The 17849-nt window shown below is 39.7% G+C and overlaps 1 protein-coding gene and 1 long non-coding RNA gene across 3 annotated transcripts; one reads left to right on the top strand and one right to left on the bottom strand.

The window, feature by feature from the left end:
• The first annotated feature begins 369 nt into the window (after positions 1-369).
• grhl3 (grainyhead-like transcription factor 3) lies at positions 370-13011 on the top strand. Of its 2 annotated transcripts, none has more exons than XM_027143108.2 (15): positions 370-567; positions 1913-2075; positions 2224-2288; positions 2987-3260; positions 3459-3544; positions 3739-3892; positions 4711-4822; positions 5119-5213; positions 6260-6418; positions 7130-7211; positions 8065-8189; positions 9138-9264; positions 10129-10214; positions 10379-10443; positions 11886-13011. In XM_027143108.2, the coding sequence occupies exons 1-15, from the start codon at positions 551-553 to the stop codon at positions 12001-12003; spliced, it is 1728 nt and encodes a 575-aa protein (XP_026998909.1). In that variant the 5' UTR covers positions 370-550; the 3' UTR covers positions 12004-13011. The 2 variants fall into 2 exon arrangements, with proteins under 2 accessions (XP_026998909.1, XP_026998910.1); XM_027143109.2 differs by having other exon boundaries at positions 372-567; positions 3742-3892.
• Positions 10074-15850, bottom strand: LOC113640575. Its single transcript, XR_003440087.2, has 3 exons — positions 15721-15850; positions 14929-15065; positions 10074-11070 (listed from the first exon to the last, which is right to left on the bottom strand). It is a non-coding gene; the product is annotated as an uncharacterized LOC113640575 (long non-coding RNA).
• Positions 15851-17849: the final 1999 nt, after the last annotated feature.

Below are 17849 nucleotides of genomic sequence, written 5' to 3'. Positions count from 1 at the left end.
ATCATCATCATCGAATCTAAAACCTTTTCACTACAGTGAACAAAACCTTGTAGAGAAACAAAAGCTTTATTTATTACATAATCCTGTGTTTGAGCCTGAGAGAAACACGCATGCATGTGAGACACATCGACATTAGCATAATAAAAGGGTTTTCCCTGAGCTCAGCCTTTGGTTTCTGACTCTTTTTCACGCCTGCCTGGGATAAAGCTCAGCCTTTTATTCCATGTGTTAATGAGTCCCATTCACACACCTGCCTAAGTTTCTCTCCAGCACAGTAAGAGTTAAGGACATACACCTGTCCCATCACACACCTGCCTCAGCGCCTTCAGCCAATCAGGTACAAGTGTGTGAAAGCTACCTGTTGGGACAGATAAATGTGCCAGCAGTGGCAGGCCCAAATCAAAACCGCTTCACTCAACGAGGTTCACAGATATAACCACTCTCTCTCTCTCTCTTTCTCTAACCGTTATATATCAAAACGGAAACACACACCGTACCAGAGAGGAGAGCTTAGACTGAGGATTTATTTCTGCTGCCTCTGAGGAACGACATGACCAAGGAGATTGAGTAAGTGAAGTTCTTTTTGATTTTTTTACATGTTATCGCAAGATGTTTTGCTTATCATCCAGGTTAAAAGATTTGCTCTTTCACGATTTGTAATACAAAGAACTCAGAATGACACAGATGTTTACAGAGGTTAGACTTGTAGTGGGGAAAAAACAAAACCAAACAAAACAAAAAAGAAAAAAAAAGTTGTCGGTTTTCCTTCCTTTCTGGAAAATACCTAAATTTTTAAGTTTCCGTACAGTATGTCATTATTCCTCTCGCACTCTCAAGGTGTCAGTTTCGTCGCTTGCAGCTCTGACACCCCATCTCTCTTCTGCCACTGGGCAAACTAGACCCTCATCAGAAATAGTACATAGAGATTGTTTGTACAGATAGCTGACACCACAACCAACACACACACACAGTGCTGTGTAAAAGAAAATAATCATAGCATTTGTGTGTGTGTGTGTGTGTGTGTGTGTGTGTGTGTGTGTGTGTGTGTGTGTGTGTGTGTGTGTGTGTGTGTGTGTGTGATTTTCTGCTGTCCTAGGGGCTCTGAATCACAAAAGCAACTTTTCACCTTCTTATTGTCACTCAGAAACTAAATCAGGCACGGTGCATCCGACTGTAGCATGCCATAATAACAGCACCAAAGAAGCACCATGTGAGCTTCATATCGTTCACGTGTCTGTGACAGAGCAGTGTTTAAGAGGCCTAAAGTCTAGTTCAGAACCCGATTCCTTCACTTCTAAAGTAAAACAAGCTTTATGGAAGAGAACGATCAACAGGAAATGTGTTCATTTGCTAAACAAGACCTCTCACCTGGTCAAACAGAGCTCTGTCATCTGCTCAGGTGCTCGAGAGCAAACTAACTGTTTGCTTGCTAGCTGCAAATCCAGGGGATAGAGGACAGGGGACATTAAAATGAACACCACTTTTCCCTGTGTGAAGAGATAAGTGATCCTTCTCTAATGTCTAGATTTTGTTTGTGGTCTACAGGCATACGTTATATATGCATGAGGTCTTTCCTTCAGGTGCTAAGAACATCTGCACAGCAAACGTGTAGGGGATTTAAATGAGTTGCTTAAGATTATCTTGGAAACACATTTTATATAAATGTTTTGTTTATGAGGATTTCTAAATTTCTAATGTCGCTGCGTGTTGTAAATGTTACATCCTTTATTTAATCCTACATTCCTGCTTTATATCTATATATGTGTGTGTGTGTGTGTGTGTGTGTGTGTGTGTGTGTGTGTGTGTGTGTGTGTGTGTGTGTGTGAGTGTCTATGACTATGTGTTCAGAAACTTCCTGAACTGTTGCATTTCTTTAAACCAAGTTCCCTCTCTCCGTCCCATCTTGCTCTAGGGCTCTGATGATTTTGCAGAACGAGAGCTTTAATTACCCATGCTACACTGATAACTATCTAATGGAGTCCTGGAACTACATAGACATCGATAGCAGCAAAACAAAATCCAGGATCCCTGATGATGATATCAACAGTATCGCCATCTTCAGTGATATTTGCAAGGTGAAAAAAACAACAACAAAAAAACAGAACATTCTAGGATTGCTGAAAATTCTAAACAATTGACACATGAATTCATTCATTCATTCATTCATTCATTCATTCATTCATTCATTCATTCATTCATTCATTCATTCATTTTTCTTTACAGACTCCAAAAGAGCAGAAGATGACAACCTGTTCACATGTTGGCAGTCCATTTAAACCGATGGACAGGTAAGAAAAAAACTCAAACTAGATCTTACTTCTGTACCAGGACAGTCAGTAATCTCCAGAGTCTTTCACCATACATGCCCAATTCATTTCACATCCTGCCGAGATAAAAGACAAACCCCAAATACACGCTGACAGGCAAGAGTGGAAAGGATAGAGGTGTGCCTGTCCAATTGTCAAGAAAGACAAGAGTGACAGGTGTATGAAACTTAATGTAGGTGTTTCTCACAGGTTTTATTTCTTCGCCTCCCGCCACTCCTCCAGTGCACAAAACGAGGGCTAGCGAGATTAGCTCAAGCTTAGCTGAGGTCAGAGCAGTTTGAGATTCTAATCCTCTTCTCCATCCCACCCCAGAGACAGCTGAGTCACTAGTCTTTTGTGCGGCTGATCAGGAATATTTTTTCCCCTTGAGCTGAGGCAATGACGAGAAAGACAAACAGAGTTAGAGATGTGGATTATGAGGCAAACAGCACCCACCCAGCTCTCCTCAAACAATGTCGAGATTGAGTGCTGTTTGTTTGACTTTAACAAGTTCTCTAGAACAAATAAAGCACTCAAAGTCCTTTTACTAGTAGCAGCGATTAGAGTTAACAGAATTGACAAGCCACCTAGCCACTTTCACTCAACTCTAGCCTTTAAATATTGAACGTAGGCCTAGTTTGCTTCCACAATGAACACAGTTATGTTCAACTATCTTTCAGGACACCCAACGGTTCTTCCCCTGAGCTGACACAGTTACAAAACTCTCACCTCTTGAAGATGGTATCCGGGAACATTTCCACTACTCAGTCACAAGTCATGAAACAAATTTCTCCAAGCAACAACAACAACAACAACAACAACAACAACTACATCCAGGCCGTCGCGGGCGACAGCTATGAAAAGCAAGCCATCAACAACATATTTGATTCTCTTATGCTCAACACACATAAAATGTGGCCTTCGGATATCTCCTACCCAAGTGACAGCACTGAAGTGAGTCTCAAAAAAATCTTAGTATTCAGAACTTACCTACTGTAAGCAGACGAAAATTGAATTATTATGATTGATTTATTTATTGCTATGCAACTAATGGTTTTAAATATCCAAAACAATGTTGTGACTCATGAAACGATCAGTACATAAATGACGCAATGTCAAACGTTCTGCCTTTCTTCTTCTTCACCCACACAGCCTCCAGGCTACGGCACTGAGTTTGTGGGCCACCCAAGTCCTGATTACTCCAGCTCATACTCAAACTCTCCTCCTGAGAGGTATAGGTGAGCCATGCATCTAGCACATAACAACACTTCAACCTGCCAATTATCAAGACTAAGACCTTTTGCCAATTGCCGATAATTACACATTGCCCTGGGCAAAAGACTAGACTATTCATTAGACTATTCAATATATACATATATATTTTTTGTATGTTTGGTTTTCATTTGGTTTTTGCTTTGTTTTTTTTTGTTAGCAGGAATGATTTTCAGTTTATTCTCGGAGCAGCACAAGCCTCCCAAAACAAGAACACTGAGATTCCTATGGTGTACCTGAACAAGGGCCAGTTTTACCCCATCACCCTGCAAGGTGTGGACAGCAGTGCTGGGATACCTTGCAGCAAAGTAAAGGTGAGTTAAGCCAGTTAAAAATGTTTGAGCCTAAACACAAGCAAAGTGTTGGATTTGTTGGGAAGGTGGTAGACCGTTCTCCAAAGTTCATGTAGGGAATTTCCTAAAAAAAAAAAAAAAAAAAAAAAAAAAACACTGAAACATCTCAAGTCTCCTCATGTTGACAAGGTGGACTTTTGCAAGATATTAGATGGTAATAGACTGTAATGAAAATGCAAGTCCTATTCCATAGAACTCTAAAATGCTAAAGTGGAAAGCTTTACGTGCTTAAAGATCTCCGGGCTAATCTGTAGTTAATTACAGGGCTGATCAGAGCTTCATTATTGATGACTCAAGGTACACACTTGGCTCAAACAACATCTGACATTCAGCTCAGTGCGTAGTTTAATCTCACAGTTTACCTGAAGATAACGTTACAAACTGTCACACTCTCACCACTTCCAGCCATGACAATTCCCAGTGATTATGGATTAACACTTTAACGCTAGATTTTGATCAGATGACGATCAGCTGCAATAAAGTTATGAAAATATTTTCGGCAATACATTTCGAGAACACGCCCATGTGCGCAAATCCTGTCTTGTAGCCTTTAGGCCAAAACTCCAAGTGAGTAAACACTTAGAGATGGAGAGGGAGAGGCATAGCAACCCGTTTTCATGCAAGCGCATACGTACGCTCGCTCAATTAATATAAGAATAAGACATAAACCAAGGTATTAGCTTGATGACAAGTTGTTTTTCTAAGAAACGTTTTCTGACAATCAACCTATTTTGTTCCTTCTCTGTATATCATCCTTTCTCTTTCGCTGTCTCTCTCAGACTGTGATCATGGCTGTGTTTGAAAACGATAAGAATCCTGAGATGCAGCTGAAGTGCTGGAATCACTGGCACGCGCGGCAGCCGACCGCTAAGCAGAGGGTCATTGATATCGGTATGCAAACCAAACACATACATACTGTATGCATGTAATGTTAGTGAAAAGTCCCATATCTCAGTGCAGGAGTCTGCAGTCAATCAAATAGTTCTTAACTTCAAATGGTTGTATGTTGTGACACCTGTCCACCTGTCCTACAGATTGTGTCTTTTCTACTAGTTCGACACACCCAAGCTACATCAGGAAGTCTGTTAATTAGCCGATTAGCTTTAGAATGTGTGTTAGAAATTAGAGTATCTTCCTTTCTTTGTGACAATGTGATCATTTAATCCTTTTAATGCATCTGTCTCCAGCTGACTACAAAGAAGTCTTCAGTGGCATCAGCAACATAGAAGAGGTCGCTTTTAATGCACTATCTTTCATCTGGAACACCAATGAAGAAGCTAAGGTAAAAATATACACTTGCCCAGATTCATCTGCTTGTGTGTGTGTGTGTGTGTGGGGGGGGGTGTTTGTGTGTGTGTTTGTGTGTGTCACAAGGGCAGAGGAATCCATGGCATGTCACCACCCCAGGCACCTGTCATGACAACATGGAGAGAGAGATGAAGAGAGAAAGAGAGAGAGAGAAAGAGAGAGAGATCTCAAGAATATCCTGAGGCAGTTTAGAGTTTAGGGCGGGACAGTGAAACCAAGAACAGGCTGAGGAAGAAAAGATTATCAAAGAGGAAAAAAAATCACAACACATACACACCTGATAATTGTCAAGACTAAATTTATTAGAGAGAGCAAAATGCACAACAACTGACAGCAAAAATAAACTTGGTAGAAAATAAAGAAATAAAGGAATCAGTTGTTTGCGTCCTAATGAAAATGGATTAAAAAGACAAAGCGAGCTGATCCTGGCTTAGAACTGAACCATTCGCATACTAAGCCCGTCTTTCTTTCTTTATATTTCTGCATTTGGGTTCAAACTTGCCTGGTCATGTCCCAGTGTTCTCATTTTTATTCCACACCTTTCTTATGAAAAGGAAGTGCTATGTATTTGCTGCTGCTGCTGCTGCTGCTATATTTCAGGCCTAGATCGTCATCCGTGACGATGGCTTGTTTGCCTAAAGAGTCGTTCAGTTAGATGATACATACGTTAGGATCACGCTCAGGGCTTAGAAATGATTTCAAGGTGCTCATTGTTTCTTGTATCTGAGCTCAGCTCTGTTACTTTACTTAAGTTAATGAACGCCTTAAAACCTGTTTCGCTCTCTCTCTCTCTCTCTCTCTCTCTCTCTCTCTCTCTCTCTCTTTCTCTTTGTTCTGTATTGTACTGAGCCTTAATGAGAGCCTTAGTTGGATTTATTGTTTAACAGCATTATGTGTTTCTGGATGTATTAATAGTCAAATTATTCATTAATATAAACATGACGTACTCTTCTGAACTGTTTTAAAGAGCACCTTAATAGTTAAAAATCTAAATGTTCATTCTCTACACGATCTCCGCAGGTGTTTATTGGCATCAATTCCCTCAGTACAGACTTCTCCTCTCAGAAGGGGGTGAAAGGCGTCCCTCTAAACCTGCAGATCGACACGTATGACTTCAGCTCTGGCACCAACCGTCTCATCCACCGAGCCGCCTGCCAGATCAAGATCTTCTGTGATAAGGTCAGTTAGACTTTTCAACTCCATTCGAATTGAGACTTTGTGTGTTCATTGTGATGAAGGTGTGCACTAAAGCACCCAGACCCTCTAGGCTATTATCCATTACTTGAGATTGTGTCTTCGAAGCAAATAGGTATCTTAAGAGTCATCTTTCAGTGTTTCTAACTGCCACAGACTTTGAGACTTGAAGGATCATTTTCATATGAGAAAAAGATCACGTTCGTCAATCTGTCTTTCCGTCCGCTCGGGCACATTAACACGTTTGTATCTGCTGGTGGTTAAAACAGACTATTCATCCCATTATTCAACTCTAATCTGATAAAGCCTCCAAACCCTCATATTCTCGTTATCTTCTTCATCTGTTCATTCCTTCGCTTTGGCTGCCTTCATAGCTAGCATGTAGTGAGTACAGGACGGGAGGAATCATTCAGAACTTTACCTGTCTGACAGGTTCATCCACAGCAGGTGAGCTTAGTGCATCACTGCAGAACGAGGAACCAGTGTGTTTTTCCATCAGATGGTGCTGGCAGCTGGATGTTTTTTTTTGTACTTTTTTTTTGGTAGTACTTTTTTTGTTTGTTTGTTTTCATTGTACTGTATATAGGTTTATTTGGATGAGGCACAAATAAATGAAGTGTCACGGTAGCGCTGACGTTTTTCAGCAGTCGAGTTCAAACACGAAATTAATAAACTCATGCACTTCTCTTCCTACAGGGAGCAGAGAGGAAGATGCGAGATGAAGAACGCAAAAGGGTCAGGAGGCGATCTAAGAACGTTGCTGACTCAACTAATGGCGGTAAGAGTAATTCAACCCACCCTTTAACTAGTTACAGTATACAATCACACAAGTCTGAGATCACTGTCCCAAAATTATTCATGAATTATGGATGTTTTTTTTAGAGAAACCACATCTGAAAATGATCGCCCTTATATTAGAGATTTCTCTATTCTAGAGATTTCCGTTTATTTCTCAAACCATAACTTAAGTTAATCTGAACAGCCCAAGTGAGGAAAAACCTAGCAACAAAACCCACTGGAGAATTACTGATATGCCAGATAGTGAGCTGCTTTAAACCGGAAACAAACTGCAAAACAGACTGAAGTGATTCAGATGTTCCTTCTTGGAACATAGCTAGCTCTGAGCTTTGCTAGATATAAAGCTAACAATCTTGCACTCTTTTCCCTGCTGTACTAACTGACTTGAGAGGGTTTTAGCTTGATAGTATTGTTAAACCCAGACTTATTCCTACTAGCATGAGGTTTTTGTACATGTAGCTGTTGTAACTGTCACCTTGCTAACTCTGCTTTTCCAATATATTAAATATTTAGCTTAGTTAATGACATAATTCCTGCAATATATATTACACTATTAGGGGATGTGTTACTGTTTTGTTTTGTTATTTAGTGGTAAAGAGGATTACTGTTAGCATCCAGTAATTAGCATCCGGTTTTTATTCACCTACACACATATTGTAGTGCATTCCAAAAGTCATACCACTTCAATTAAATGACTATATGACTATTTTCAGATTTCAGATTGCGGTATGTCTATTATTTTAGCTGATGAAGTTGGATCACAAATTTGTGAGCTAGCATTATTAATTATAAAGTTTCTAAAAGCAAATGTGTCTTCTTCTTTTTTTTTGCAGGAAAACAAACTCTGGTTTCCAGCTCCATGGGGAAAGACTGCACTTACTTTAAAGCCCTGGATGACCATGTCACACCGCCTGTGCTGTTTATTCCAGAGACCCATTACAGCAACCTCCAGCGTTTGGTATGCTTAACACACACATACACACACACACACACACACACACACACACACACACACACACACACACACACACACACACACACACACACACACACACACACACACACACACACACAGACACAGCCAGGAATCCTGGGATTTGCGGTTAGCCACAACGGTGTCGAGTCATGTTCCAACAGCCGCAGGGCAGCGAGTGCAGGAGAAAGGCTGGAAAAGTGTGGGAAAAAATTTAGTGGGGAAAAAAAGTGTGCTGGGAAGAAAGATAGAGAGAGAGATAGAGAGAAAGGGAAAGTATGATTACACAACTGTATACGAAACTCACCTCACATGAGGAGACAGACATGCTGAATGGCATTGAGGATTAGCTTGCAGGGGCTCGTGCACTCCCAAACACACACACACACACACACACACACACACACACACACACACACACACACACACACACACACACAAATGATGTTAAAGGGACTGTGTGTTTACACTGTGGAGAAGGAACACACTCCATTCTGAATCACAGCATTTCCCACACTCTCTGTGGCAGTCAGTGTGTCAAATAAAAGGTGCATTTTACAGCTCAGCATTTACTGCATGAAGCCACCTACACATGTACATAACATTTAAACACACACACACACACACACACACACACACACACACACACACACACACACACACACACACAGAGTGTTGGATGTCATGCAATCATAGCCTCTATTTGGGATCATGTCACACACCGGTATCATATGCATGTGAAAACACACTAGCTGATCGGGCAGTTAGATACACACTCGCTTGATTGTGTTTGTGTGATCTAATTCGTCACTAGGTTACACCCACCTAGATGTGATAAATGATAACTCTATCAGAGCACAACAGGAAATTTTTCAATAGGCCAAAATTTTTTTTACTCTAATGCTGATAGCGTCTGTTATCTCTGGCTCTTAGGCGGTGACTACGAGTACAGAGGAAAGTGACAAGAACCCGCTGAAACGTGTGGCCTGTTTCTCTGATTTAGGAGAGCAGGGTGGCTCACCGCCCAGCAAACAACCACGCAGGGAAGAACAGCAGAGAGGTACGACATTGCAACACACACACAAACAAACCACGCACAACACAAATAATCACAATGAACCATTCATTAATTATCCACCAACCATCAAACCTCACCAACATAAAGCACAGAACCAAATAAACATCTTGATCACATAATAACAAATAATACAGAGAAACAATACAGCATAAACACCATGGGAACAACACAAAAACACACCATACATCACACATTACCATTAAATAAATAGCACAAATACACAACACAACACCATACGTTACATAAACACTACAAAACCATACCACAACATCTATATAACACAAACACTACATGAACACCAAAAACTATACCACAACATTTATATAACACATAAACACTACAATGAACACCAAAAACTATACCACAACATTTATATAACACATAAACACTACAATGAACACCAAAAACTACAACATCCTACATCGCACAAACCCAACATAAAAACTACAAAACCACATCAAACTCAAACACAATACAAAACACACATTATAAAGTCAAACCTCAATAAAGCACCGAATCTCTCCATAACTCCGCAGATTATACATAAACAATCCTGGGTCACAAAAACACACCACATAACTACCACAAAACCACAGCTACACATTCCTTTGTTTGCCGCAAACAAATCCGAGACGAAATGTAACCGATGATGATCTTGTAATGTTGTTTACTTGGAGGTTTAAGCTTGTTGCCTTGGTAACAATTCCAACAACATCTTCATTCTAAAAACATCAGTAGTCCACATACAAAAAGCATGACCCAGATCTCACAAAAAACAATTACGACAACAGTATCCACAACAATACATCAATTTATTTATTTATTTGTTTATTATTGGTGTTATAGTCCTCCTGTACGTACGGCAAGAATCAGAAGAAGTGTTCGATGCCCTCATGTTGAACTCGCCCACCCTGAGAGGACTCAGACAAGCGGTACGTCCTGCTTACTCATCAGCCGTTCCTTCTCTTTTCTTTCTCTTTCTTCCTGTTCTTCTTCTCTTCCTTCTATCCTTTTCTCATACATCTGAAGATCTCACTGTACATGCTACAAGATCCTCGAAATGACACGCATCTTGTTTCTCCTTTCTCATGCTCAGATTTCAGAAAAGTACGGTCTGCAAGAAGACACCATCGGGAAAATCTTCAAGAAGTGCAAACGCGGGTGAGTGACAGTTTCGGAGCAGTAATCACACACACAGGCTGACAGGGTGGCGTCGGCCATTTTGGCACAGGGAGGGTCTCGGTGGATGACGGCTGCCATTTATGCTGGAATGACAGCGCAGACTAGGAGATAAAGAAAGGCTGGGATGGATTGAAATGCTCTCGTTGTCATTTTAGGTTGAGCTTGTGGTCTTTTATTGTCAGCTTTCTGGAACTTAAGCTGACAGACCGGGCGGGCAAGAACTCTGTAGTAAAGGAATTTTATAATTGCTGTTTTCTTTACTTCTTTATCAGAAAAAAGTCATAGAAAAAGGAAACCGTAGGAAGACGAAGCAGTAGTGCGGGGAAATTAAAAAGGTTTAGATCCTCTAGTCACCTGTCACCATCTGGGGTATGTATTTTCATACCCCTGTGAACGTACAGCAGCAGTTTATATGCTAGGTTTACTCCATTTTAGTGACAGTAATCTAGCCCAAGGCTTCGTTGCTGTGAAGTAAATTGGAGTTAGCTGGGCCTTAGACACGTCGATGATGGTAGCGTTTGGAAAAACAGGACAGGTTAGGTGGCATTCTCTCTGTCTACCTCCAATCATCAGTCTGTTTCCTGTGTACCCTCAGGCTTGGCAGACCTGGCACTCACACACACACACACACACACATTACTTTGATTTATGATTTAAGTCTGTAGCAAACATTTTGTACACAATGAAACATTTCTCTAATCTAATTTAATCTTATTGTATCAGCAGCACCAAGTTTATGACATTTAGATCCATAGTTTTGAACGTATTTAAATATATATTAGCCTGCCACTGGAAACTAAATGGCCGTTCAAGTACGTTTGACTTTAAAGCCATACAATCGCGTGTAAAAGATATTTCTACAACGATATCCATCTGCACTTGTGACTCACTTTACACTGTTGTTGTTGATCCCTTAAGTTTGTGCTTAAATTACTCTTGCTTAAGTGCATGATCTCACCCGGATAGTGTAGATTTGTACCCAAGAACTGCAGCAGTAATCACTAACGCTGTTCTATCCTCGTTGTTGCTTTATTCTACACTATAGAAACTTTTTTCTTCTTCTTGCTTTCACCTCATGATGATTAGTGATCTCAGTCTACATCTGGACTTCTGTGAACATGCTTAGATGACACCGTGTATTGTTAAAAGGAGTTCTACAAATTAAACAGAATCAAAACTCACATTAAATACATTTTGACTTACCTTTGCACATAGTTTACATATTTCTTTGTATTATTTAGTCACTTCGTTAGGTTAGGTTTGGCCACTTAGGGACCCGGAGACAGTAAATATAGTAGGATATCGCCCTTGAAGGTCCAGAAACCACCCTGTTTGTAGTTATGCATATTCATTACTGTAATACGTCAGTGATTTATCTTTTATTGCGGCTCACGATTAAGCTCATGTTCTCTCTGTTTCAGGATCTTTGTGAACATGGATGACAACATTATCGAACACTACAGCAACCATACCGCCTTCCTCATCGAGATCACAGAGGTCATGCTCAATCAATACCAAGTCACGCTACTCGAGTTATGAGTGACGTCGTCTTCAATCGACGCAAGTCCCGCCCCCTCACTGGCAGTGTCACCCCAGCCTGCCAATCAGAAAGCACTGCCACATCTCAGCGAGAAATATTTTGTGCCACCATGGGGACAATAGAGCGCTGCAGGTTTACAGCTTACCGTCAGAACCATATTAATTACCTCTGCAAATCCAATTTATTTCCTAATTTTTATTAATTATTTTTTAATCTTTTTTTTAAACCAAGCAAGCAATTTATGATGCATGGGAACAAATGAGCGGATAAATGAACGAGTTGTAAATATGAACTGTAAATAGAAGTGAATATTGTTAACAGAAGATACTTTGTATGTCTAAAATAGGATGAGATTTGTTAATATTTGTGATAGCTTTGCAATATCTGCCTGTTTGGGAAAAAAAAAAGCCCCATCACCGCTGCTTTCTGTGGGCTCATCATTTCTGTGGAAGGAAAAGCAGAACATGGTTGTGGTATCGCTTCTGCATGCTTGTGTGGATTCCTTTATCTTCATGTATGCACCTCTTAACATTAAGCAGAGTTCATACACTTCCGGTCAGGACTCTGTAGCTTCACGCTAGTCTGCCTGTTTCAGATCTGAAACTGTCCGAGTCAAAACCAGGGCAGTTTTGGACTTTTAAACGTCACACATTTCCTGCCCGCGGAGTGGCATTTCTGTCTCAGTGTTTCACCTGTGAAAACTCAGTAGCTGGTGGCTTTATGTTGCTCACCGCCAACTCTGCACATTTCGAGGCTGCACGGGATTTACGGGTTTCACGGCGAGGCAGTCTCCTGTCCTCCCACATATAGTTTAAAAGGAAAGAAAAAGAGAACCACAAAAAAATTTGAAATCATCGGGATAAAAAAATCCATGTTGAAGTTTTGATTGATGATCTGAATTTTTGTGGATTTTTTTTTTGTTGTTGTCGTTTATTTGGATTTCACATCACAAGCATTTCAACTGCTTTGTGTTTCCATTGTATATCTTTGGTATTTTGCAACAGTTACCCTATTTGCTTTTGTATTTCGTCTTCTTTTATAAGGAAAATAAAAAACATTTAATGAAATAACTTGGCTAATTGTCATAGCTAAGATGTCATAGGCCACCTGAATGCTAATTTGTATTTAACGCCATACATTTGTACTTGACAGCTATTATAGATTTGTATTTTGTCACATAGTTGAATTATTTATATAAAATTGATTTACATTGAAGGGGGGCACGGTGGCTTAGTTTGCCTCACACCTCCAGGGTCGGGGTTCGATTCCCACCTCCGCCTTGTGTGTGGAGTTTGCATGTTCTCCCCGTGCCTCGGGGGTTTCCTCCGGGTACTCCGGTTTCCTCCCCCGGTCCAAAGACATGCATGGTAGGTTGATTGGCATCTCTGGAAAATTGTCCGTAGTGTGTGAGTGAATAACAGTGTGTGTGTGTGTGCCCTGTGATGGGTTGGCACTCTGTCCAGGGTGTATCCTGCCTCGATGCCCAATGACGCCTGAGATAGGCACAGGCTCCCCGTGACCCGAGAAGTTCGGACAAGCGGTAGAAAATTAATGATGAATGAATATCTAAGTCTACTAAAGGTGGTAGAGCGTTTTCTTATTTAGCTCCCAAACTTTGGAATAGTCTTCCTGATAGTGTTCGGGGCGCAGACACACTTTCCCAGTTTAAATGTAGATTAAAAACTCATCTCTTTAGTCAGGCGTACACATAATACATCCCATAATATCATGCACCAGTACATCAGACCAGCACATTTTTATGAACAGCAGATATGTTAATCCCTTTCCACTGCTTCTCTCTTTGTACCTATCCCGAGGCACCCAGACACTGTACCAGCTCCCAACGTCCTCTGTGGGACGAAGCCTTTGGACGTCCACTGAGCCGAGGCCGACTCTAAGAATCCTGAGACATCTCCAGTTAGACTCTGTGGTACTCAGGAGATCAGAAGTTCTTGAACCTTACACCAATACAACCTTACACCATGACTGTATATTACAATCACACCCCCAGTGTCACCCATATGAGGATGGGTTCCCCCTTGAGTCCGGTTCCTCTCAAGGTTTCTTCCTTTACCAATTTAAGGGAGTTTTTCCTTGCCACTGCTGCCTGAGTCACCTCAGACTTGCTCATAGGGGAATAAATACATACACACTGTGAACTATATACATCTAATAATAATCTAGAATTTTTATTCTGTTAATTCTTATTTCTTTTATTATTCGTTAATTCCTTTATCATTAATTATGTTTACCTTCTGCTCTGTGTTTATGTTCTGTAAAGCTGCTTTGAGACAATGTCTATTGTAAAAAGCGCTATACAAATAAACTTGAATTGAATTGAATTGAATGATTTACATTGAACGATGTCAGAAAAAAAGTGAGACCTCTTAAAAGGTTCTACATTGAAGTCCTATATTAAAAGCATCTTTAAATGTTGTAAGTTTCACCTCATTTTCTAAGCGTCTATAAGGACACTAAATAATTCCAGTGTTTCACGATGTTAAGTGAAAACAGAGGAGTAGGTTGAATCTGGACTGAATTTCCTCTTCCCTGGTGTTTGCATTTACAGCATTTAGCACATACTCTTATCCAGAGAGACTTCTATATTTATCTTATATACATCTGAGCAATTGAGGTTTAATAGCCTTGCTCAAGAAGCCCAGCAGTGGCAGCTTGGTGGACCTGGGATTTGAACTAACAACCTTCTGATCAGTTGTCCAACACCTTAACCGTTCACAAAGTTCAAATAAACAGAGTGCATTCTGGTCAAATGATCACATACCATTATGGAGAGTGTGCACCATCATTAAAAAGGACATAGTTTGTGAAAGGAACAGATAGCTCCAGATCACAGACATCTCCATTGTTACTGTAACTGTTAAAACAAGTCTATTAGTATATTTCAAATGGCACAAACAACTGACCTCCGAGATCTACGGTGCCTAGGTAAAAGGACTTTGGAGCTCTTTGTCTGTCCAAGAGTCAGTTTTGTCATCATATGTACAGGAAACTGTGTTACACAGAATACAGTGAACTTCTTACTCTTGAATCCTCCAGTGGCCTATGACAGAAATAAGGAGAGGAAAAACAAACAGAACACAAAAGGCATAAATTATACATTTACAATTACAAAATAACCAATAGTGCAAAATGCAAAAGAAAAAACACCTTGGGTGTTTCAGTTGATATATCAGTTGCTCATGTTGATCAATATCAACTCTGATTATTCAATCAATCAGCGCTTTTAAAGCAGACCACAGGTTCCTGGGAACTCGGACACAAAGGCTGACCTCAGTGCACTTCTCAGAGCTTGTCCTCTACTACTGCTAGTGCTTCTTGAAAGCAGTTATAAAGTCACACAGAGCCGGAAAATGTGAATATATATATATATATATATATATATATATATATATATATATATATATATATATATATATATATATATAGTGTATGCTGACAGAGTTCTACTCCATGCATACTGGTATAGATGGTCACTTCCTGTTTTAGAGGCAAAGACAGCAGCATCATAGTGTGCTCTCTTAACTCTATGTGTTGGTGAGTCCTTCAGCAAGGATCTTAACTCTAATCTCATAAATTCATAGGAAGGTGGATGTGAGCATGAGCAACCCTTCATCCACAGTCCAGATCATGAACAAAACAGTCAGAAGACAAACAAGACAAACAAAAGGGATTTTCAGGAAAAATTTCACAAATACCTTTGCTGGGAGTTTCTGACATACTGAACTGATTGAAAGAAAAGAAAACAAGTGGTAGAATTTAGATTAGTTGTAAAGTCTGGTGTGGATCTGGATCAGAATGGAGAGACCTGGAGCTCCTGGAGCGGAGTTGGAGCTGAACTTCTTTTAGGTTTTGACTGAAATTAGTGTAATATAATTTGTATTTATTTGACAGTAAACAAAAAAAATCAGGTAATAAGTTTTGTGTGTGTGTTTGTGTGTAAGAGAGATGAATTGTCCTGACAGGAATATATTAATAATATATTTTTTATGTAATTTATATTATTTTGTGTTCTAAAGAGAACCTGGATTTTTTATATCTTCATTTGCTTTAAAATATTTATCATCCCCTCTCTCTCTGATCATATTCGCTGTCCTGTTGTTTCAAAAATATTTCCAAAATATTACATTACATATTCATAACAAAAAGGTGAGTAACAGACTGGCCACCAGATGTCGCTGTGGTGCACAGGTGATCTCTTTAAGACTACAGTAAACCAGGCTTCTCATAAAATGTTACTAAAATATATATAAAGTCTCTGTATTATTTACCTCACCAAGAACTGCACTACCTCACTTTATTGTCTTATTCGGCATTGCACTTCTTATCGCCTCTATTAAGAACTGTACCTCACCTTTATTGCTTTTATTGCTCTTTTTTATTCTATTTTATTTATTTATTTGCTTGTTTGTTTGTTTGATTATTTATTTATTTATATATATTTTTATTGTATGAAATTAGTGTGGACAGCAAAGTAAGCATTGTGCAGGGAAACATGCTTTCTGTCTGTGCATATGACAATAAACACTTTGAACTTGAACTTGATTTATCAAAACTGAGGCCAAAATCTTCGGGGTTCGATTCCCGCCTCCGCCTTGTGTGTGCGGAGTTTGCATGTTCTCCCCGTGCCTCGGGGGTTTCCTCCGGGTACTCCGGTTTCCTCCCCCAGTCCAAAGACATGCATGGTAAGTTCATTGGCATCTCTGGAAAATTGTCCGTAGTGTGTGATTGCGTGAGTGAATGAGAGTGTGTGTGTGCCCTGCGATGGGTTGGCACTCCATCCAGGGTGTATCCTGCCTTGATGCCCGATGACGCCTGAGATAGGCACAGGCTCCCCGTGACCCGAGGTAGTTCGGATAAAGCGGTAGAAAATGAGTGAGTGAGAGTGAGGCCAAAATCTACTTCGAATCCCCTGACGTAGTGCTTATAGACACATAATAAAGCCTGTGCACTGCTTAGTGTCTTTTAGGTGTTTTGTACTCACTCATATTTAAATTAGAAATGATTACTTGTCTTTAATGTTATCTGATTTAAGTCACATCTGTAATGTTAAAATGGTCATAGAAAAGCTTTTGATGCTCATACTTATGAGAACAGAAAAAATACTTTTTTTTAAATAATATTATTATTTATATCACTCACACACACACACACACACACACACACACACACACACACACACACACACACACACACACACACACACACACACACACAATTTAATTGACATAAATAAATTAATGTCATTTATGTTTACACAAAAATGAATTACATCCATCTGAAATAACATTAAAGCTTAAACAGAACAGAATGAGTTCATGTCTACGGCAAATAAACTGCAATAATGAACTTAACTAGTGGAAAAGCAAACACTTTTCGTTTGTCACTCAACATGCACAGTGTGTTCATCAGGATGAGCAAAATGGTACAGTGTGTTCAGTGACTTTTATACATGGGGATGATGTTATGGTTTTCTTCTTTTAGCCACCACCTGGACCTCCAGTGGTAGAGATATACAGTATAATTCTGGTTAAATTTCTGTTTAACAAAAGCTGTTGGCCTCAGATGTACAAATGTGAGTTTAAATGTAATATGAAGCCAATTACAAAAGTAATTATAATAGAAACTGGTTTCGACAAATTTAATACCTGCCTTCATATTAGGCATAGTAGACTTCAAAAAGGATAATTTGCCAGATAAACAGACAGACAGACAGACAGATAGACAGATAGACAGATAGACAGAAAGACAGAAAGTCAGACAGATAGATAGATAGATAGATAGATAGATAGATAGATAGATAGATAGATAGATAGATAGATAGATA

This window comes from Tachysurus fulvidraco, chromosome 12, assembly GCF_022655615.1.
Source record: "Tachysurus fulvidraco isolate hzauxx_2018 chromosome 12, HZAU_PFXX_2.0, whole genome shotgun sequence".
Taxonomy (NCBI): Eukaryota; Metazoa; Chordata; class Actinopteri; order Siluriformes; family Bagridae; genus Tachysurus; species Tachysurus fulvidraco.
Note: the sequence above shows the minus strand (reverse complement) of the source record. Positions and strands in the feature narration are given on the sequence as shown.